General features: G+C 40.2%; 1 protein-coding gene across 2 annotated transcripts in view; it reads right to left on the minus strand.

Moving 5' to 3' along the window:
* The window catches only part of LOC310805935 (microtubule-associated serine/threonine-protein kinase 3-like), a 31,162-nt gene extending 9,716 nt beyond the window's left edge, over positions 1–21,446 (minus strand). The window contains exons 1-12 of one of the 2 annotated variants that reach the window (XM_083671808.1): positions 21,303–21,446; positions 18,632–18,724; positions 13,176–13,264; positions 12,375–12,447; positions 10,499–10,577; positions 8,537–8,694; positions 5,343–5,418; positions 4,491–4,700; positions 2,272–2,373; positions 1,450–1,582; positions 560–624; positions 280–371 (exon numbers count right to left, since the gene is read on the minus strand). In XM_083671808.1, coding sequence (XP_083527934.1) covers positions 280–371; positions 560–624; positions 1,450–1,582; positions 2,272–2,373; positions 4,491–4,700; positions 5,343–5,418; positions 8,537–8,694; positions 10,499–10,577; positions 12,375–12,447; positions 13,176–13,264; positions 18,632–18,724; positions 21,303–21,349 — 1,217 coding nt within the window. In that variant the 5' untranslated portion in view covers positions 21,350–21,446. Of the gene's footprint in view, positions 1–279; positions 372–559; positions 625–1,449; positions 1,583–2,271; positions 2,374–4,490; positions 4,701–5,342; positions 5,419–8,536; positions 8,695–10,498; positions 10,578–12,374; positions 12,448–13,175; positions 13,265–16,315; positions 16,639–18,631; positions 18,725–21,302 lie in introns of those variants that run through there. The other variant, XM_083671809.1, reaches the window with a different exon arrangement.
* Positions 21,447–21,779: the final 333 nt, after the last annotated feature.

The following is a 21,779-nucleotide window of genomic DNA, read 5'->3' on the forward strand; positions in this document are numbered from 1 at the left end:
GGGGCCGTGTCAGCCACACCTCCACATTGATAATCAGACTACAGAGACAGGTCATCAATTTAAAGTGATAGTTAACTTTATGTTCATGATCCTTTGAAATAATAGTACTATATACTGTAGTTGCATGGAGGGACACAGCAAATCTTAATCTCCTTTTTGAAAGTTTAGGTGATGAACAGTGAACATTGTATCAGCATGCTAATTTAGGTTTAATTGTTTTAAGTAATTCATATTGAGGTTAGCCAACATAGGCTTTGTCATGTCTACCGGCCTGCTTACCCATAGGCTCCATTGCTGATAAGCTTGATAGTCTCAAAATCACTCTCTAGAGGTTTCCTTCGCGTTGGGGTGAGTGCCTGGGAAGACTTGTTCTACAGCACAGTGAAAAAAAACATGGGGGTGTTATAAAAGCTGTGCATAGAATAGCTATCCAGACTCCAAAGCCAAAATCTCACTTGCTCTTGAGTAACTGCATGACCACTTTCAAATAATGTCATCAATCATGTCAAATAATCACATACTAAACATCAACTACATCAAAGGTTAGTTAACACCTTACCTCAGATGTATCCGACTCAACAGTCGGAGGCGGCCCAGTGTCATACTGTTCGAGCTGCACCATATCTAAAAATGCAGGGGAGAATTAGATTGGGCTCATTTCAGCACCTACAAGTAAATGTCTCAAATTACATTTATGGCATTTAGCAGACCCCTTTATCCAAAGCGACTTACAACAAATACATTTGTTTAAGTAAGTGAATAATTTATCCAACAGTCATCAAAAGACAGGAGAGAACTTGTACAGGGGGGAAGTGGGGGTGAAGAGGTCTTTAGGAGGGACTGTGAAGATTTAGTGTGAAGAGATGGGTTTTCAATCTATGGCGGGAGATCGGTAGTGACTCTGTAGTCCTGACAGTGGTGGGAAGCTCATTCCACCAGCAGGGCCCCAGGACAGTGAAAAGCCGTGACCAACTGTCCTCCAAACCCCTCCAAAGTATCTTCCCAACACTGCTCTCCAACTCTCAAACTCCTAAAGTCATTTTATAATTCTGGAACTTTCCCTTTAATCTGTAGAAAGATCTGTATATTGACCAGTGAAAATCAAATCTGTCACTCTCAGCTCATCCACCTGGATCTCTGGCACAGTCTGGCCTTCAAAATTAAAATGCTTGTGTACATAAGAAACATACATTTTGTGGTTAGACCCATAGTTACGTTATCATTTTAAAATTGCGATTAATTTGGGCCCCCTGACCATCTGCTTAGAAGAAAATCAGCCCCAGGTGGTTGATAACCCCTGTCTTGCAGATCATCAATCTTTCTATATCTAGAGATTATGTGTAAAAATCTAGAAGTGCTACAGCTAGAGTCTAGCTTTAACAACAAAGCATGACATTGACTGATTCTTTATGACGATCAGGCCAATGTTATGGCAAAGATGTTCTATACCTTCAAAAGGGTCACGAGTCAGGCCCAGTTGGTTGATGATGTAACGTGGAATGTCCGTCTTGATACCCTGGCCCACCTTGGCATGTCCCTCTGCAGCCTCCAGCAGGTGATAGAACTCTTCTGGGTCAAATTCCTGGCAATGACATTCAATTCCTCATTAGATTTGATTGACGAGAACTAATCTGGCTATGAGTAGGGTGTCCAATCCAATTAGAAAACCAAATGGTAAATGGCTCATTTTCTGGCACTCTGAACACATTTGGGGTGGACACCAATGTCCACCCCAATGTCAATGTGTGTCGCTAATACGCCAACGAAATGCCATTTTGGTCCTCTTTGCCATTTTGGTCTGTCCGCCCACTGAAATTGCTCAGTATTCACTCTCGTCTAGGACAACGGGAGAACAACGAGTGAGCAAAAGGCGACCACTGGGCAGCCATGAGCAGGCCTCTGCCAATCTAGCATGCGCACTGGGTTATCAAGACAAGAACCACATGGGAACATTTGTTGTGATATTGAATAATTTATACCCTATTAGGATCAATGGCTGTAAAATAAGGGCATTGGGAATTGCCTTTTTGAGCAGAACTACAAGTGAAAATCACAACGGTACCACGAGTGACCACTAGGTTTTTCGGCATGCACGCCAGACGGTTGACTTGATCCCCTGGTGGACAGCCTACCATCAGAGCTTTGCATAGCACCAGTTTAAAATGATAATCTCTCCAGCAACCAAATACAGATCAAAAGGATTCTAGTTCCATCACTTTCGACTGCACCAATCTAATTCACAATCAGAATGACATTTTCTCTCCATCTCACCAGGCACTCGAGCAGCCTTGCTGGTCGGGATATGATGATGAGAATCTTCTTCACCATTTGGGTAATGACAGTCACCTCCTCACTCTCTGAGCGCTCGTATGCCTGAAACACAAAATGTAGTCAGCTTCTCAACTATGCTTAACATGGATATTACAATCAACTTTGCTGAAGACATAAAAGACAAACAAATTAGTAATGTCTCATTTTTCATACGAAGCATGACACCACAGCATCATTACATACTATGTTACATTCAAAACATTATCTGCAGGAGAAAAAAATGCATTGATTACAGGCAGACAGACACAAAATCTGTTCAAATCTATTTGATGCCAGAAGACATCTACTTTGTCATTTATGTTGCTTATAATATAGTGGAAAGGGTGGTCTAGAGGGAGACTACCGAGCCCAAGGACCTCAGGCTTACACCAAGCATCTGAAACATGTTTTTCAGTTGTTATTTTTGGCATATCATGAACAACACTGGACTTTGCTTATTTGTCCTCCTGTTTGGGTATAACTGACTCAATAGCTGGGTCTGAAAAATAAGGAGAAAAGCAATGTGTCCTGAACAGATGGGTTTAAACACGGCCATAAATGATACACATGCATCCGCACAATAATGTATCAGAGAGGAAGTCACATAAGAAATTATCCTTGAGCATATTTGGGTTGCCTCAACTGCAGCAGTGAGTCATCTTTTGCCTTTGCCTAACATGGTTAGGCAACATAATGTCATAACTCTCAAATCACATGGATACATTAACACAGTAGTTCCAAAATGCAAAGTCCCTTGGATGAAACCATGATGACTTCATAGCTAATAATGTAAGTGGCTCAGTAGAAACACTCTGGACACTCTGTGAAAACTCTAAGTGTATCTACACCAATCACATTTACAAAGGTTAATGTTGCCTATTCTCTTCAAAGTTCATGGTAGTTCATGGGTATATATAACAATATCATCTTAATCATGAACTCTAATATATTTCATAGACTAAGGTTCTTGAATTCTGGTGAAAATCCTCAGACCACTTAGGGTGTTTGGGTACAAGTAGATTGGATTAAATGACAGTGACATCATTATTTCCGCTACATGGGAATACATTTATCAGTTCAGCTGTGGCCACACCAGCCCTGCCATGTCTGCTATCTGACAGTACACACAGCCTGGCTTTCTCTGGCACACCAAGCAGGAGAGAAGTGGAACAGGTTGCCATAGAAACTAACATTCTATCATAACAGATAAGACCGGTGACTGTGAGATCACTGAGTGCAGGTCTACACTCACAATGCCTGGGAAATTCCACTTCCAAATCTACTGGGTGGCTTGGGGCTTGAGACAATTATTGAATGATACATCTGGCCTTCTGTTCCACTTGGCTTCAGCGATTCCCCTTTACAGTATTTAACCTCATTGCATTTGGGTGTCTAACTACTGAGCAAGTAGGCACAGGGAATTCATTATTACCAACACTACAATTATTGAGTAGTGTCTCGAGCAATGTATAAATGTGGTTTAATGATGTTGATGCTTCATCAAATGATATTAGAATCCGCTAGAATCAATGAGGGGATGAGATGACGGTTCCGGGACAAGTTCATTGGTAGTGTTGGCACTCTGGACTCTGGTTCACTGGACTCTGTTCAGCATAGTGAACAGAGCCAGGTTTCCTCAGGAATCTTTTTTTTTTTAATGCAATCACTTATGATTTCGATATCAGACTAAGGTCTGCTTTTAGTTATTTTTTTACCCTTTCTGCCTTAACCTTGGAAACAAACTCCCTACGACCTTTACTAAATCTTGTCACCTTGTAGTCATCCTCAGATCACTTCTTTAGACACAAATGTAGGATAGTAAATACAATGTTGGGTTCAAGCTTATAAAAAACAACTAGAGGCCCAAAAGTAGTCAGCAGGATGAAATTCAGATTCAAATCTATGCGTTGCAGAGCATAAAGTTCCACTGACTCCTCAATGAATATAGATCACTAGGGCCCAGTTTTAATCTAGATCAGAATGAACCATATTATTTGCTATCCAGGATCAGATCTATCTGGCAGATTTTGACTAGTATAGGGAAAATCAGACAGCTCAATCTGATCCTGGATAGCAAAAAAGAATCTGGATCATTCGGATCCAGATTAGAGGTTTTAAAATACTGGGCCCAGATTACACTGATACAATCTAGTCTCAAAGGAGATCTGCTAGTACCCCACCTCGTGCAGCAGGTTCTCAAGTTTCTCCTGGAGCTCCACAAAGTAGCGGGAGGTGACTAGGCCTTTGTGGGACTTGTCCAGACAGTCTCGGACTAGCTCTGCCAGCTGGTGATGAATGAACCCCAGCACCCCGTCGGCTAGTGGGAGGGTGCTGTCTAGGGAGCAGTGGGTGGCGATATCCAACAGGCGTTCCTCCATCTGTGCTGTGGCCTAAAGGGGACACAAAGCACATAAACATATAGAATATATGTGTATATATATGTATATATATGTATATATATAATGTATTTTTGAAGCAATCAACCAATCTCTCTAACCAGGTTTCCTGTATATGTCTGAAACATCTTTCTTCTTGTGTTGACTGCAAAACTGCATGTTTGGATTCACGTACTTAACAAAACAATGTTTACTGTCTGACGCAGACTGAAAGTCAACAGAATATCATTTCACACATGCTCTCATGCTGCAAGAGCAAAATTTAATTTTCTACTCTAAGCTACTGCCTGGCTTGTTTACATCCATAAATACCAGACTAGCTCATACATCTATCACTTATGTTTACTATTGTGCACATTAACTTGTAGCTTATTACATTGTAGGATACAGACATATTACTTACTGGCCCAATAAAAGGCTATTTTATCACTTATTTGCAAAGATGTTAAAAAGTTTTACCTGGTCCTGAACAGCCCCAGAACATGAAGTTCTATCAATAATTCTATTCATGTGAAAACCGACATATTCCTCTGATATGTCATTGAAAATAAATCAACAGTAGCAGAGGAGAAATACGCCCTCTTACATTGACAAAATATAAACAGACATTGTCTATGAGGTGAGAACATAACGTACCTTGGGGAACCGCTCCTTGTAAACATGGTTCATCATGACAATTTCATTATCGAAAGAGCCAGTTGTTCGTCCGGGGCTATAACAGAAAAGGACAAAGTGTCTAAATCTAAATGAAATAATTTAAATCCAATACAATGTACTGACAAATGTGGGAAGCTGTTAACAGTTCTTACTGTATGGATAAAATATTTTCAATTTACGATTCATTGTGTTTACGATTCAGATGAAGATATGGCCTGGCTTTTGAACATTTAGGAAAAAGAAATCCCACAAATGTGCAGTGTTAAAAAATAAGCTAAATCCTAAGCTATAAGATATCCTATGCCTTAAAATGTTTACTCCACCGAATTGCTGTTGCTTCCAAGCTAGTTCCTGGATGCAGTTTTACTTCATTACTTTGGATTAAAAAGCTATAGTGCAGTATTAGGTAAGAAAACAGCTGTCTGTCTGTCTCTTCCTTCTCCTTCTCCTCCTCCTTCTCCTTCTCATTGTCCAAGAGTTACACAGACAGGGTTGGGGGGTATCAAATCAATGCATCACATCCACACATACAGAACCTTTCTGGGTCTCTTTTTTGCCATGAAAGAGACTTCTGTTGCTGCAGATGGCAGCCTGCCCACCACGTGCTTTAGCTCACTGTAGCTGCCCTCCTCCTTCCTCCCCCGAGCATCCAGCCCAGCAGGTCCCTGCAGCGTTCTGCTAGCTAGCACACCCACGCACGGCACGCCATGCCACACCACAAGAACACAGAGAGCTCAGGCTTGCACCCAGGCAGGCATCACAGCACAGAGAAGAGTACACAACAGTGTCCTCAACGCCTTATATCATGCAGGCTCAGTACTCACATGGAGGCTAATCTATGCTAAATCTGACCCTATGCCAGTCATCAACATTGGTACTGAATGTCACTTGGAGGTGCTCGCCTTCAAATTGAAATAGGTACTCTCTCTATAGTTTTACACCACAGGGTACCAGTGAAGGTGGTTGAGCTCCATTTCACTAAATTCCTATGAGTCACTAAATTCATGAGTCACTAACTGTGGAATGCTGAAATGTGGCAGATGCAAAATACTCTTTTATTTGAATATAGGACAACAGTTTTGACAGACCCAATTTTCTCAGTGTTGACAATAGGTGTGGGAAAATACACACTGCAGACTTTCCTTTCGGATCGTGCTATTCGAAAACTGAGTGGGCTAGGAAAGACAAAAGCAAAGAACACCCAAAACAATGATACTCCACTGTGAGGGAAAGGCGAGGTTAACATGGACTTTTTGAATCCAAAGGAAGCAGGTCCACCCGAGGCTAATGAACAGGCATTGATTTGCAAATTAATACATTGTCTCCTCCACTGGTTACTGTGTAAACACTACACTAACTCACCCTCTTGTCCACACCTATGTGGCCCATTGTGACACAAAATGGGGAGAGTTAATTAATTAAGAACTAAGCATAGCAATGAGCACACAACATGCAAATCTACAGTATTAAGCTATAGGAATTATCTGGAATATGTTCAATGCTCATTTCAATTCATGATAACCATTGATTCTTGAAGAATATAACTTCTGTGATATACCTAGAAACGCCTCATGAGTTTAGCACAACTAGCAACCCTGTTATAACCTAAAATGAAAGGCTTCATTACTCCCATGTTTAGAAACACAAGAATATAAATAAACAGTAGCCTACTTTTTCTACTCTACAAAACATAAGTGAATTTAAAAAAAGTCAAGCAGGCTTCTTAAAAGGGGCAGTCCAGCCAACTCCAATTGCTCTAATTTCAGTTGCACATTATCCCTAGTTAACATCAAACTGCTGTGAGATATTATTTCTTGTCAAAATCATAACAATGCATTCCAAAACTGCTTGCTCTGATGCCTACATTTATCCAGAAAGCAGAGCATGCCGACTGACTGGGCGTGGTAATACAATTCATGTATTCTTCACTGAACATTCAACTTAATGTTACCGAACACACAATTTGCTAAGTATTGCTAGACTTCTGCATATTAACCCAAGACAAAGTAAATTAGGTATGACATTACCTCTTATCTCCATGTGAACAAAATGCTTGCTAGCTTTATACCTAGCTAATGTTAGATAGTAGCTGCACTTTGCAATGCTTCTCTTCTCAAATGGACCATTGATGAGGATTGCTAGCCATCAATTTCCATGAATCCTACCTTTAACACAGTCTCCTGCTGAAGCAGCATCTATTTCCATTGCTTCTTTTTTAATACACAGATTGCAAGTTTCCGATGTTGATATGGGCCTGACTAATGCCTGGAGTGGAAATGTTCCATGTCAACATTCCATTACTTTCATACCTTCCAGTAAATTAAATTGACCTGCTATGCAAACTCATGATGAGTTGATAACATCACAATTACAAGTAGCTAGTGTATGAAAGTTGTGTTGATCCACCTGGAATAAATCCTCTAAATTTTTGTGGCAGCCATGGGAGGGATTAGAAAACTGAGATCAACACATTATTGGCCGATGTTAACGAGCACAATGTGACGAGGCAAAATAAATCAGACCAACTCAGATTCAGGACAGATTCTTGTACTTTCCGATAAAGCTCAACGGACACAGCAATAATATAGATTTTTCATACTTTGATAATGTGAATACATTTTGATATAAATTGCAGTTTTCACTGGACTGCCCCTTTAAAGGAGGTACACAAGACATTTTCACTGTACTTCAGCATATCATGGCCTTTAAAGATCTGCAGGGATTGTGGAGCGAAAGTGTTTGAAAGTAATAGCTTGGCACCAATGTTTTTGATTGGCTATGGTATTAGTGCATTGACTTCTCCTGGCTGGTCTTGGCCACTGTTGTCAAGTCATAGCTCGTTACAGAAAGTGGGCAAATCATCAATCAACTATCCATAGCAAATATGTATCATTACCTGCTCACTTAACATGTCGGAATCTTATCTCAATGGTCTGAATAGCCGATTTTGTGATGGAAGCTAGATAGTACCAAAGGCTAGTAAACAAAGATCATTGTAATCATGGTTTTCTCTCAACATAATTGAATCAAATGTGCTGGAATCACATCCTGCACACCTAGTAAGCTCACTAATGCAAGAGTTGTAGACCCCTGTTTAAACTAACATGGATGAACTTGTCTACTTGATGTGGCACACAAGCTCAATAAACTGTTAGACAGGGGCGAGTAGCTACCTGAGGCTGCGGGATCGAGGGCGAATAAACGGCGACGGTCGCCCATCCTCATCGGTCACGCTCTCCGAGCTGCGGAAGTGTTTGAACAGGAAGTGGAGCTCGTCCTGAGTGGGCTGATAGGGGAGCTGGTGCAAACGCTCCTGGGAGGAGGAAGAAGACTGCAAGAGAGAGAGATTCCTTACATATACTGTAGGCTAGTGATGGGACTGAATTCACCGTGGAAATATACACTCACCAAGCATTTTTAGGAACACCTGTACACCTTCTCATGGTGGAGGTGATGTAGGGAATGTTTTTTGGTACACTTTGGGCCCGTTAATACCAATCAATCATCGATTGAATGCCACAGCCTATTTGAGTACTGTTGCTGACCATGTGCATCCCTTCATGGCCACAATTTACCCATCTTCTAATAGCTACTTCCAGCATGATATTGCATCATGTCACACAGCAAAAGTAATCTCAAACTGGTTTCATGAACATGACAATGAGTTTAGTGTTCTTCAATGGCCTTCCCAGTCACCGGATCTGAATCCAATAGAACACTTTTGGGATGTGGTAGAACGGGAGATTCACAGTTTGAAAGTGCACCTGAAAAATGTACAGGAATTGCGTGATGCAATCATGTCATCATGGACCAGAATCTCAAGGGAATGTTTCCAACATCTTGTGGAATCAATGCCACGAAGAATTGAGGCTGTTTTGAGAGCAAAGGGAGGTCCTACCCAGTATTAGTATAGTGTTCCTAATAAAGTGCGTGATGAGTGTACGTCTCACTAGTAGTTCAAAAAGATTACATGGAAATTCAACACATGCAAAAACACTCTGTACTTGATATACATGGTTTGCTCACAAATCAAAAGGCCAATACTTGTAGTATCTATTATAATTAGTGCAAGAGACAGTTATTTTTCTGTGACATTTCAGTAAATGTATTAAAATTGAGATACCTCATTTACATAAGTATTCAGACCCTGTGCTATGACACTCTTGAAATTAGCTAAAATGCAAAAATGTCATCAATAAGTTGGATTGAGCCCATCTTAATGCAATACATTTCTAAAAATATGTTTTCACTTTGTCATTCTGGGGTATTGTGTGTGGATTGATGGCAAATTCTTTTAATTTAATCCATTTTAAATTGAGTCCAACACACAACAAAATGTGAAAAAAGTGAAAGGGTCTGAATACTTTCCGAAGGCACTGTACATACACAGCACAGCGCTGGAGGAATGAGGGAGAGATCTGTTCGTTTTCTATCTGTTCTTTCAATTTCAATTATTCATTATTATATTCATAAACCTGTTTTATTTTTGCCAAGATAGAACCAGTAAATAAAAAAAATATGTAAATAAAGAAAATAAAAAAAAAATCACTAGCTTTCCAGCTAACTTTGCTAGCTTTGATTTAAAAAAACATTTACCAGATGATTTTTCACATTCTATTGACAGATGAAAGGTACAGGCTGGCTGTTCCTGGCAATCTGTCAGATTTTTCAGCTCATGTGTTCTGAATAGCAGTATATCATGGAGGGCTGCATCTGCTTATAAAGACGGCACTGAGGGCTACTGAAAGGACTATTGTTCCCCTCTGACCTAGGTTTACCTCATAAACTACCTCACAAAAGAGCAACACATGGCAGGTCATCTCAGTTTCTCACCACCACCCTACACCCTACATATACTCATGATTGTGTCACATTGTTGAATACAAGCCTGTACTATGAGCCTAATGCTGTGAACATCATTCACTGCAGGCAAGAGAATAACTTTATGACTCACTCCTGAACATGATTGAAAACAGTTAACGTTTTGTCAAGTTGATCATTGCATCCACTGTTTTTGATTACTCAAATGATATCCTTATCAAATGCTTTCTGGGTTCAATATGGTGTCATAACATTGCTTCCTATTGCTTCAGACCCTAAAACTTGTGAAAGTGGATGGGCAGTGACTAACTTACAGAGACTGTGGAACTGGGGGGGTTGGTTCCATAGCCAGACGAGGGGAGAGATGCCAGTGACCATCTTCTGCCTTCCGCTCTGGAGAAAACAGACAAGCCATTACATAAACTCATACATTTGCATATCATATCCCAAACTTCTTACGCAACACATGCAGTCATCATCCCCACACTGAAGTTAAAACGTAATTGTTTTTTTTCTCCTCAAGACACTGTTGTGAAGCTTCGCCATTTAGTTTGGAAGCTAAACGTTTTCAGTTATCAACTATGGAAAATTCAAGAACAAGAAAATGAATGCAGGAAAGTGTGGGATAAGAGAAACAGGCTACCTGTCAGTGCGAGCCACATGGCTGAGGTCACGACAGCAAGAGAAAGAGATGGGAGAGAGTGAAGGTGAATGTCTGTACTGTTACAGCTCAGGTTCACATCTGAGGACAGTCTCATGCTTAACAAACATAGCTGCAACAACTAGCCAATGACCTGTGACATTAAGTTGACGGATGAAGACTGACATTGTTGACTTCTCCGTCAGCCTGCATTTGTCGAGCAATGAGCAGTACCGGCTCAACACAAATGTGATGTCATTTTCTTTTTTGAGACATTTCTCTGCCATTTCTAATAACCAAGGATAAGGGGATGCAACATGGTTGCACTTTATTTTACTGTAAATAAAATTACCAGGTATTTACTTATTAGGAATAAGATAACATGTTAATTACACAATCTATGAAACAGCATCTTTGTATTTTATTGAAATCCATTAAATAAACCCCTCTAGTCACCATTTGGGACCAGGTAGTTACCACAGTTTCGTTGTAAATATCAGACAAATACCAGTGGAAACAGTACCAAAACTAAAGTGCTACCACTCAAATTATAAGGTGGCAGAAAGACACTTTCCAGCCAAAATCAAATTTTCCAGAGACAACTGTGGAACTATGACTCCTCCAACAAAAAAAGGTGTCCAGTAAAAATGTCTGTAGATGTTGCAAGAATGTGATGTGCCCATGCTTTAAAACATTTTGCATAAGAAGATGAAACCTCCTATAGCTGTTGACATCTGGAGTCAGTGTTTTGGGTTGTGCTAGAAAAGCCAGGGTCATAAAAAGTTGGATGTTAAATAACTGCAGGCACACTGGCCAAATGTGGTTTTAAAGAGTATCAAAATGAAAGCCTACTTAACACAAATCGCTCTAGCTTAAAGGATTGAGCCACCTCTGGTTGACACAAGCAAGAAAAGCATATTGCTATGAGACAAAACAGGGGTAAGATTAAAGTTTGGATGGGATAGCGTGGTGCCCCCCCTCCTCACATTACTCATCAAAATGACATGATGACAAGGGTTGTAGAGAGGATGTGAGAACATTCTGACTCAACCAATCACCACAACCACCAGCTCAACAATGGCTCATACTTTCCCTAGTGCTTTGCACCTCAGCTCACCAGCTTTCTGGCTCAACCCCCGGCACAAGCAGCAGAGGAAACCCTCCATCACTGCAATGGTTTCCAAACAGTCTTGCCATCAAGCCTGCATTAGTAATCTCTTGGCTGCTCAGCTCCCCTTGCTTTGAGCTAAAATGCTGGCAGCACTGCATCAATTGTGACATCATTGCTCAACAAAGAGGACACAAGCATGCAAAGGAGAGGAAGCAAAATATGGCTTTCTCAATCTCTGATGCTTGGATTAATGCCAACCATCAGTAGATAATGTCTGTGACAAATTTAATCTGTTCTGAAGTGTTTGTTCATCATAAACGGTGCAAAGAAAGATTGAGAAACAAGTTTAGGGGCAAATGGCCACTTGAAATTCAGATAAACCCAAGCAAATAAACATACAGATATCACACAACAGGAGACAATAGAATAATGAACATACCTGCGAGCAAATGGAAAGTTGAGGGAGGCACTGGTAGACACATTTCGGGGGCTGTCTAAGGGACTGCTTGCAGCTGAAAGAGGCAGATGATTACCATAATTACTATTCATGAAGCAATAATGTAATAACATGGGACAATTCTAGTATTTGTATTCAATATTGAATAATGATGTGGCAATGTTTAAAGAAAATCCCATTTATCATAAAAGCTATATTGATGATAGTATCTCAAATAGGTCTTGAAGTATGATGCCAAACATACTTCACATGCAGTTCACATCAAAGAACACATTAATCGAGGGGAAGCTATGCTAAGTTGTATAATTTGAGTTGTCTTTGTCAGTGCCCAGATTTGTGTATAAGACCAGAGGTAATTTACATGAAAGCAGTTCAGTACGAATTAAGTGACTGTAAACCAAATGAATGCTTAATTGTGCTCCATAATCAGATAAGCCTTGACATGATTGAACTTGAAAGAGAGTGTCTGCACATCTCTGGCCTGCAGGTCCCTCCAACAAAACTCTATTCATAGTGTTCACCTGCTTGACAACAAGGAGTGATATACACTACCAATTTATTCAAATGCAAAAAGGGAACAAAAAACCCAGCCTCCTTTGCAGAGGAGCACATTTCTACATTTCTGCTGCCAGGATTTTGACTACATTAACCAATCCTTTCCAAATGGGGCCTTGATGGTGGTTTAATTAATTGAAATGATTACAAACAATAAATAAGCATACGGTTATTCCTTAGTAAAAGCCATGTTTAAGGAGACAATTCTGTTCCTGATATGATACTTACTGGTGTGGACGGAGAGAGGGGAGAGAGGCCGGGACAAAGTGGGTGATGGTGTCCCCACACCAAGGCTCTTCCTGTTACTGCTGCGGCAACTGTGACACAAACAGGAACAGAGATGTCAGTCACCAGCTTTACCAAACACTTCAATCATAAATGTTCTTGCAGTAAGAATGTTTTATGATAGAGCTATAATATTTTCAATTCGTAAAAGAATGTTTTAAGACCAGTTTGAGGTTGAAGAAAATCTTCTTTGATTTACATTGACAAATATACTTTTTATACTACTGTTGAACCAGATTGTAATCCTGGCTAAGAAAGAATAGCCTAAACGTACTGTACATACGAGTCACCAAAACTTCAAAACGAGACAAACAATAGAGTCTATAGTATACTTCTGACATAACATCTTTTGTGACAAAAGACAGTCACTCTGGTTGGATAAGAAGTGCACAGACTACAAACAGTAGAGAACATGAAAAGGCATTACAGAACAATACAACACTAGCCTATTACTTCAAGGAAATGAAAGACAAAAATGCATTTACCCCAATTCTGGTAGCTACTGTACCAGTTATCAAGCCCAGATTCCTAAATATATAAAAATACATTGCATCAATGGAACTTCTATTGATAAACAATTATGAAAGGCTATATTTTTAATACTTCATAATTCTTTGTCTATACAGTACAAGTTCCAATCCAGACGTGATACAATGTTATATTTTGTGATAGGCTACATCTTTGGTCGAGGGCTGAATTTTACGAGCCGACGGCTATATTTTTAATACAACAACAATATCTTAGGCCCAATATATATTTAACAAATATGCGCACCCGACTCACCCCTGAGCTTACTTACTGGTTTTTATTTAAGAATATTAGCATTTTAACATGCTCAAACACCCGCTCAGATAAGACCGATGTCCCAGGGATGCACAATTAGTGTTGTGCCAGTTTTGCCACTCTAGGGAATCTGTCTCCATTGATTTTCCACCAGTCTGTGGGATTTACATTTTATATTAGCCGATCTGGCTTGGATTGAACTGGACAGAGCGATGGGAGAAAGTGCTTGCAATTTCATTGAATGCTATATTCCAAGAACCCTCCCCCACATGCCCTTAGAATGGTTGCTTGTTATGTGCGTCGTCTTTGCCGACCGGGTAGGAATATTTTGCAGAGAGTTGTTACCTATGCTAGCTTGCAACACTGAAGAAAATGGAAGAAAACGTGAAGGAAACACTGTTTTTTGAAGCTCTGCCCAAGCACGGCATTTCATTGGTTTGCCGAGGCATCACTCATTTACACCACTTTGTCTACTTTCTGCAATGGATTTCCCCAGGATTTCCAAATTAGGCAAGCCTGGTCTCAACAAGGTTATGTATGACCAGAGAGGGATATGCAAAGTGGTCTTTGGTATGATTGAGTACAAATAAACAGGCTAGCTCAAGCCCCATCATTGGCATCAGCTGTACGCACAAGGCTAATCTAGGTTTTTTGCTAGTAGAAATCGGAATACCCCATACCCCCCACATTTTATATGACTGTCCACCCATTTACTACAGCATTTGGGTTAGGGTATTTTTTATTAAGATTACCATAGTTTAATCCGTGGTGGTCGATGTCTTTTTGTATGTACTCTGCCAAACGTAAAATGTATCCACAGGTGTCTTTGAGCTGGTTTGCAATTATCTGACAGAAATCCGAAAATACCGAGCCCCCCTCCTCTCCTAAATGTGGCCTTGCTATTTTGCAAACCAACTGGGTGCAAAATAGCTTCCCTAGAGTATGAAAGAGTATGGGACCTGATTTGTGCCAATAATATCAAGCAAATTTGGGGTTTAAAAGCATTTGGACACCAAAAATGTTTTGAGTAGCCTAGTAAGCTAAAGTTAAAGCTAACTAATGAAGTTAGCTTTGTATAACTCCATATTAAGTAGAAATTAGACAGATGTAGAAAAATAGGATTATACTACTACACAGAACAAAAATCAGGTTACGTGGGAAAGCTTGACATTGCACCGCATCATTCACTTTAAGCCTATGAGCATCAACAGGATAGGGGCTCAGCCACAGGACCAGGCAGTGCATTATTGTAGAACACTAGGAGGAGTCAGTAAATTATCCCCACCTGGAACAGGCACAATAAGGGTCAATATAAGTGTTGTGTATAGTTACACTGGAATCATTATTCATCAATTATGACAAATGTATGGCTGTCATGTTTGATGGACATGCTCTTGACCTGTAATAAGTTGGGTGGGTTTATTTTATTGCCCCTGATTGGATATCTGTATTGTATAAATATGCAAGGCACGTGTAATACACTTCAGATAATGGCCGCAAGCCAGGAGAAGCTGTGCAACTGTTCGAGGAAACGTTATTGCAAGACGATTGCATTGTTAGCTGTCGCTAAATAAATAAATGGAATTTAACTTTATTTGCCGTTTTTCACTTCAGTGATAAGAATAAACGACAATAAGGACAACTGAACAGGATTTAAGTGTGACATAAGGGAGAAGGTTACCATCACCAACATACAAACTAAACTGCGTACTTCCCAACAGGGATGCTGTATAGTTAGACTACCCATTAGGCTGCTACATATTTGCATTTATATTATTATGAACCAAAAATGTCAGGAAATGGTAGTTTTTAACATGTTTAAAAAAAAATAGTGAAGTCAACATTTCCTTCGAAATTAGTGTTCTGAGTAAGTTGTAAATATAGGCTCAGCCTAAAATGTGAATATACCCTGTTTATTCTGTTTTAAATCAGCCTATTCTAAGCAGGCTGAGCACGTACATGTAGGCTGTGACAAATAAACAAAGGAACAGCGCGTGGCACATCGAGACGATACTTATAGCTACACGATACTAGCTCAAAGTATCGAGACATGAAAATGGTGTAACATTGTTTCTGAATATATGAGACGGTGTTGAATGAGATGTGTACAGGGAAACAATGAATGACAATTGCCTTGCAGTCAAGCATGTGTCCATTTGAATAGCCACCTGCAGATGGGCTCTTTCACAGTCACCAAGCCAAATCGGCCGTAGTTCCAGTTCAACACTACAAAATAGTGTCGAGGACACTGATATTTAACATTGTGTTTATTAATTTGCATAAACCAGAACGTGCCCTACCTTTTAGAACGTTTAAGCATCGCTCCAGTTACAAAATGCGACTTGCAGCTTGACAGTGCCGTCCAGTAACTTGGATCCGACATGGTGGATTTTGTTAGAACAACAGCTACTGAACCCAAATTCCGTTCCAAGAGAGAATCCAATCTCCTGCTAAATGGAAGACACACGAACCGATAATGGAAGCAAAAACCCGGGTAGACCCTCCATCGCCGTGGCAGTCAGTCTTTTGTGTTCCCTCGCTCGCCAAAGCTAGCTAGCCAGTGTTTGGCTAGTCTCAAACAACATCATTCAACTCCCGAGTCAAGCTATCCAGAGGATGCCGTCATTTTACTAACTCGTCTCATAGCTCAAGACAAGTAACTACATCTTCTAAGCTAGGCCCTGACGTTCAGACAAGAAATGTTACTCTATCGGCTGCCAAAACTCCATAGTTGATTGACTTACGACGCACTAGCATTACTGAGTGAGTCGCTAAGCTCTAGAAATGACTGTTGTGTTGATGACGTAACCAACGTAGTGGGTATGGGAGGGGAGGGTTGCTAATGAAAGCATCTGAAAGCCTAGCCTAGGGAGATTTCAACCCCAAAAAAGGGTTAATTCCAACTTTCTCACAATCCACCACTAAATGTGTAGGCCTATGCCTTTAATCACCAAAATGCTTTACTTTTGGATTGAATAATCAGCAGAACTTTATTGTCGGGTTTGGCTGTAGCCCTACTATAGTAGCCCTATGTCCTGTCAGACTTGTTTTGTATTTTATATCTATCTATCTATCTATCTATCTATCTATCTATCTATATATATATATATATAGCAACCACTGCTGTCATGACAGCAAAGTCACTACCAATCTTCCGCTGTAGATTGAAGACCCATCTCTTCAGGCTACATCTTAACGGTCCCTCATAAAGATATCTTCACCCCCACTACAGGTTTCCTGTACAGTTTCTCTCCTGTTAAAAAAATAAATAATAATAATAATACATTTTAAAAAATAGCATTGTGACTGCCTATGGCTCCTGGTCCGAGCATTGATTACTTTATCTTATGATGACCGATGGATAGATGATTCACTTACTTAAACAATTGTATTTGTTGTAAGTCGCTTTGGATAAAGGCGTCTGCTAAATGCCATAAATGGATCTATCTGCAGTGTCACACTCTACCAGTAAATCCGCCTGGGTGAGATTCATTATCTTCCAATTAACAGCCAAAGATCAAAAACATGGTTATTTTGTCTCCTTCCAACAAGGCTATGGGAGTGCTATTGACTGATACCCTGGTGTCAAGTGTTTTAAGCCATTAGGAGTTGTTTGACACACCCTATAGTCTGAGAGAGAGAGAGAGAGAGAGAGAGAGAGAGAGAGGGGGGGGGGGGGTTATCCAATGATATGTTGAATTTTGTCTGTGTTATTCACTTACTTACAAGTGACATTCAAGATGTTTTTTCATCGCTACCTTGTCTTCGCTACCTTTTTCCATGTAGTTCACATGTCTTTTTGGATAAACAAATGTTGTAACATGACCTCACCCAGTAGATGGCAAGAAACAGGCCTATACAAAGCCCTGAAAATGTTGATTTTGTGATCTTGATCTTGTGTTTTTTTTTTAATCAGAATTGTCCTATCCAATAAATAACATTTTGAAATACCGGCTCAAAATCAGCCAAATCGATTTGATCCAGTCACTTGTACCCCAAAACATATATTGAGTCCTGATAACAGTAAGGTTGAGAATCTCAACTTTCTAATCATGCCAAACTGTGTCTCAACTCCTAATAATGAGTGACAAAGAGTCGGTTACACTCCCGAAGTTCACTCCATTTTTGGAGTAGGCCTAAACAATAGTGCAGTCCACTCGTGGCACCATGGGTATAGGTAATGTCATAATCTAGTGAGCACACAATGTGCATAACATGCTGGATGCTGCCTCTGTTTGCAATATCGCCTTCATCTGCATTGCCATTATGGGTTGCCAGGCAACATACGCTGAGAAAAATGTGAGATTTTTTTACTATGTGAGATTTGTTTTCCACCAAATACCCAGATAACCTTTCCTTAAAATGACTTCAAACCTTGCATTCACAGGTGCATTTTGCACATAACAACATTTAATCAGTAAGGTGTTTTATGACAATTCATCTACAACCTTGTTTGACTGCAGTGAGTTCTAATACAAGTGATTTATTGAATCAATTAAAAAGGGCAAGTTTTAGGCCAGCCTTGATGCTCCCTCAAATTTCTTCACAGAAACCGTGAACAACCCGCCTTTCTCTACTTATGGCAGTGTTCTGTATGTGTGGGCTGGCTTTCTTACCTCCAGGGATGAAGGGTACTTTGTAAAGGGCTGCAGGGGCTGCATGGGCTGCATGGGCTCAGTAGAGTTGGGCTCTGGCAAGTGGGTGACAAACTGTAAGGCAAGACATAGTCACATGGGTCAGTGCACTAACTCAGCACGTCAGTGTTGCCTACCAGTGAGTTGCTGGGTATAACGGCTGACTACGCTGAGTGTCTCACTTTCATTGGCTGACATTATAGGTTTGTGATAGACACACGGCAACTGTTTGCATATGGCACCTCCCCTGGGGGGGAATTATTTTCCAGAGAATACTTGATCGTGTATGCATGATAATATTTTTTTCTTGTCAATATTTGCTATTTACGTCCATGCACCAACCTCACCAAGTCAATTTCCTGTATGTGCAAATATACTTGACCAAATAAAAGAATTCTGATTCTGATTCTAGTCTGCCACTAGAGTAACTTGCTCAGTTTTTTATGATGCCTGTTGATCAACATCCAGGGCAAGTCGACTGGAGTGATTTTCATTGCTTGCCATTGAAATGCAAAAATGAACAGATGATTCAGATTGTTGTAGCCTGGTTTCCCATTGATAAGGTCTAAGTCTGCTTCTATGTATAGGTTAACAGTGGTGGTCTGACAGGTATATGCCCTAAAATGGCCCAATGTGGACCAATCTAGTGTGTGTACGTGTGTTCCCTGTAGCCCCACTATGCAGTTAACATTAACACAACAAAACATTTAATTTAGTGTTTGGGGGCAAAAATGAAAATAAGGTTTTCCAAAAGCGATTTCAAAATCAGCTTGACATACAATCTAAATATGTATCTCACACACACTATAAGCTGTATGCTGAATGAATAATGTCTGTAGATATTCACACCCTAACACATCCACCATCTTTCACACGTCAAAATATGCATGTTCAGATGTACTGTAGCTAGCTGGCTTTCTAAAGCTGCTGACCAAGTGAGAAGGCTTTCTTATTGATTACCATGTACATATTTGCGCTTTGCTTCACTTCATGTCTGCACAATGTTGATATTGTTTCAGTGCTGCAGAGGGTTCTTCTGATGCAAGTGCAGAACATAGCATTGGCTACTGCAGCAGCACAGAGATGAGCGTGTTGTCATAGTAATAAAGAGAAGTGGTTGGAAAACAACTCCTGCACAAAGACACTGCCTCGTGTTGTCTCATAATTACCTATCACTCACTCCTCATTATACCCTCATCAATTCAATGGATTTTTCTTCACCCCTACCAGCCCATAAAGAATGCTTTGAATAACCGTGGTTCAATAATGTGCGTTAATCTGGAGGATTGGAAAATCTCAACCAGTTTCATCAGGCTATGTTGAGTGTTATATGAATATCTAGGAAACGTTTGAGAAGCTGCCTCAGCTGAGCCTGTAAAACCTGACCGCCACAATTTTGCATCTTTGCATTTCATCGTACAATAATAACTTGAATCATTCTGCAAACATAGCATTCATATAGAAAAGGGGCTATGTTAACAGTAAACTCTTGCATTGTTCATCGTGCTGCTGCACCCACAAAACTGCAGGTCAATACTATCCACTCAGCCAGTGATCCATAGGAGAGTCAGATGTCTCCGGAGAGGGAGCTCCTACGCTTTATGGATCAGTGTTTAGTGGGCAGCAGGCAGCCCCTGGCTACATTTACTGAGGAAGAAGAGTGGGTGGAAAAAGAACTGCAGCAATGCTATCCTTTGAAGGAGGCAGGAATCACAGTATAGAGTGATTGGAAAATGGGCATGCAGCATTTGAGCATAATGGGTATCGAGAGATGTTGGGGATTAAGTATGACGTGATGGACCACACTGAAATTGTGGAAATTAAAACAGAACAGTAGGCCTACCATGTATCACGAGCATGTTTTACTGAAGCTGAACAAGCAAGCCATTAATCAAATCTTCACAAACACAGGGGCAGATAAATTCAGTTTGTGTTTTAATTTGGATATTCTAATAATAAATGTCATTCATTTAGTCCTTCATTTTCTTGATAATATGAATATATACAATATTTTTTAATTATTTCAACCTCAGTAAGCACACTCCCAGATTAAAGTGTAATACAATGATGTACAAGAGTGGGCCCTTATATGCCCCATTTGGTAAACATTCACAGGTGACTATGCATAGCTTACAAGTCCAAGTTTTAATAGCATGCCATGTCTGGCACAAACTGGTTGCAAATGGCAGTGTTGAGAAATAGCCCTAGACACTGACACGCCACTATGCCCTTTGCAAGCAAGGACAACATTTGTGGATGTACAATACACGTCTTCATAGGTTTCTATCACTACACCTGATATGTGTTGCCATTGACAAACTATTCACAGATAAATACGAAAGTATGAAGACACACTACTCAGGTACTCACTTTCTGTTATTTGTCATCTAGTATAATTATATAAGTATTATAAAAGTAAAGTTAACATGAAAAATGTTCACATGAAATACAAACATATGTTATCCCTCCTGCCAATCCGGCATAGGTGTACTTACATTAGTTATTTGAGTATACTCACCTTTGAGTATACTCACCTTTCTAAAACATTTAGATACCGTTCAATTGATTTCCTTTCGACGCTATTCAATTGGCCTAATCAACATATAAAACAGTTATAAGACATAGGCCATGCAACAAAAAAAAGCAAACTTACTCCAAAGTAAGGGAGGGGATTTTCAATTTATCTCTCCTCGACTTCATCGTTTCACGACTCCTGCCAAGGGATCTCCGTTCACTAACTGCTGCTTGTAGGCTACTTCAGTTGTCACGGCGCAGCACTGATAATTTCACGGCCCGTTTCGCTGTCATGGTGCGGAGGGAACTAAAAATAACTGTCAACAAGCTATCGTTTATCTGTGGCTTCAGCACATCCCCGTTAACTAACAAACCATACAACATATCGATGAAAGTAACCCCCGCGTATGTTTCTGAAACCGCGCGCATCAAGTGTCCGCTCGAGAACAACTGAGAAGTGGTGAGCGACAGAGGCGTAGAAATGAAGGTCCCCACTCCCATGTGACTATCGGGGGCGAGGGCAATGGGGAAAGCGCTGATGATCAAAGTAATCAATCAGCTTTGGATAAGGTGCTGTGAGGTAGAGTTGACATCTAAGTTATAAATTAAAGTAAAA

The sequence above is a fragment of the Argentina silus genome (genome assembly GCF_951799395.1).
Source record: "Argentina silus genome assembly, chromosome: 6".
NCBI classification, from domain to species: Eukaryota; Metazoa; Chordata; class Actinopteri; order Argentiniformes; family Argentinidae; genus Argentina; species Argentina silus.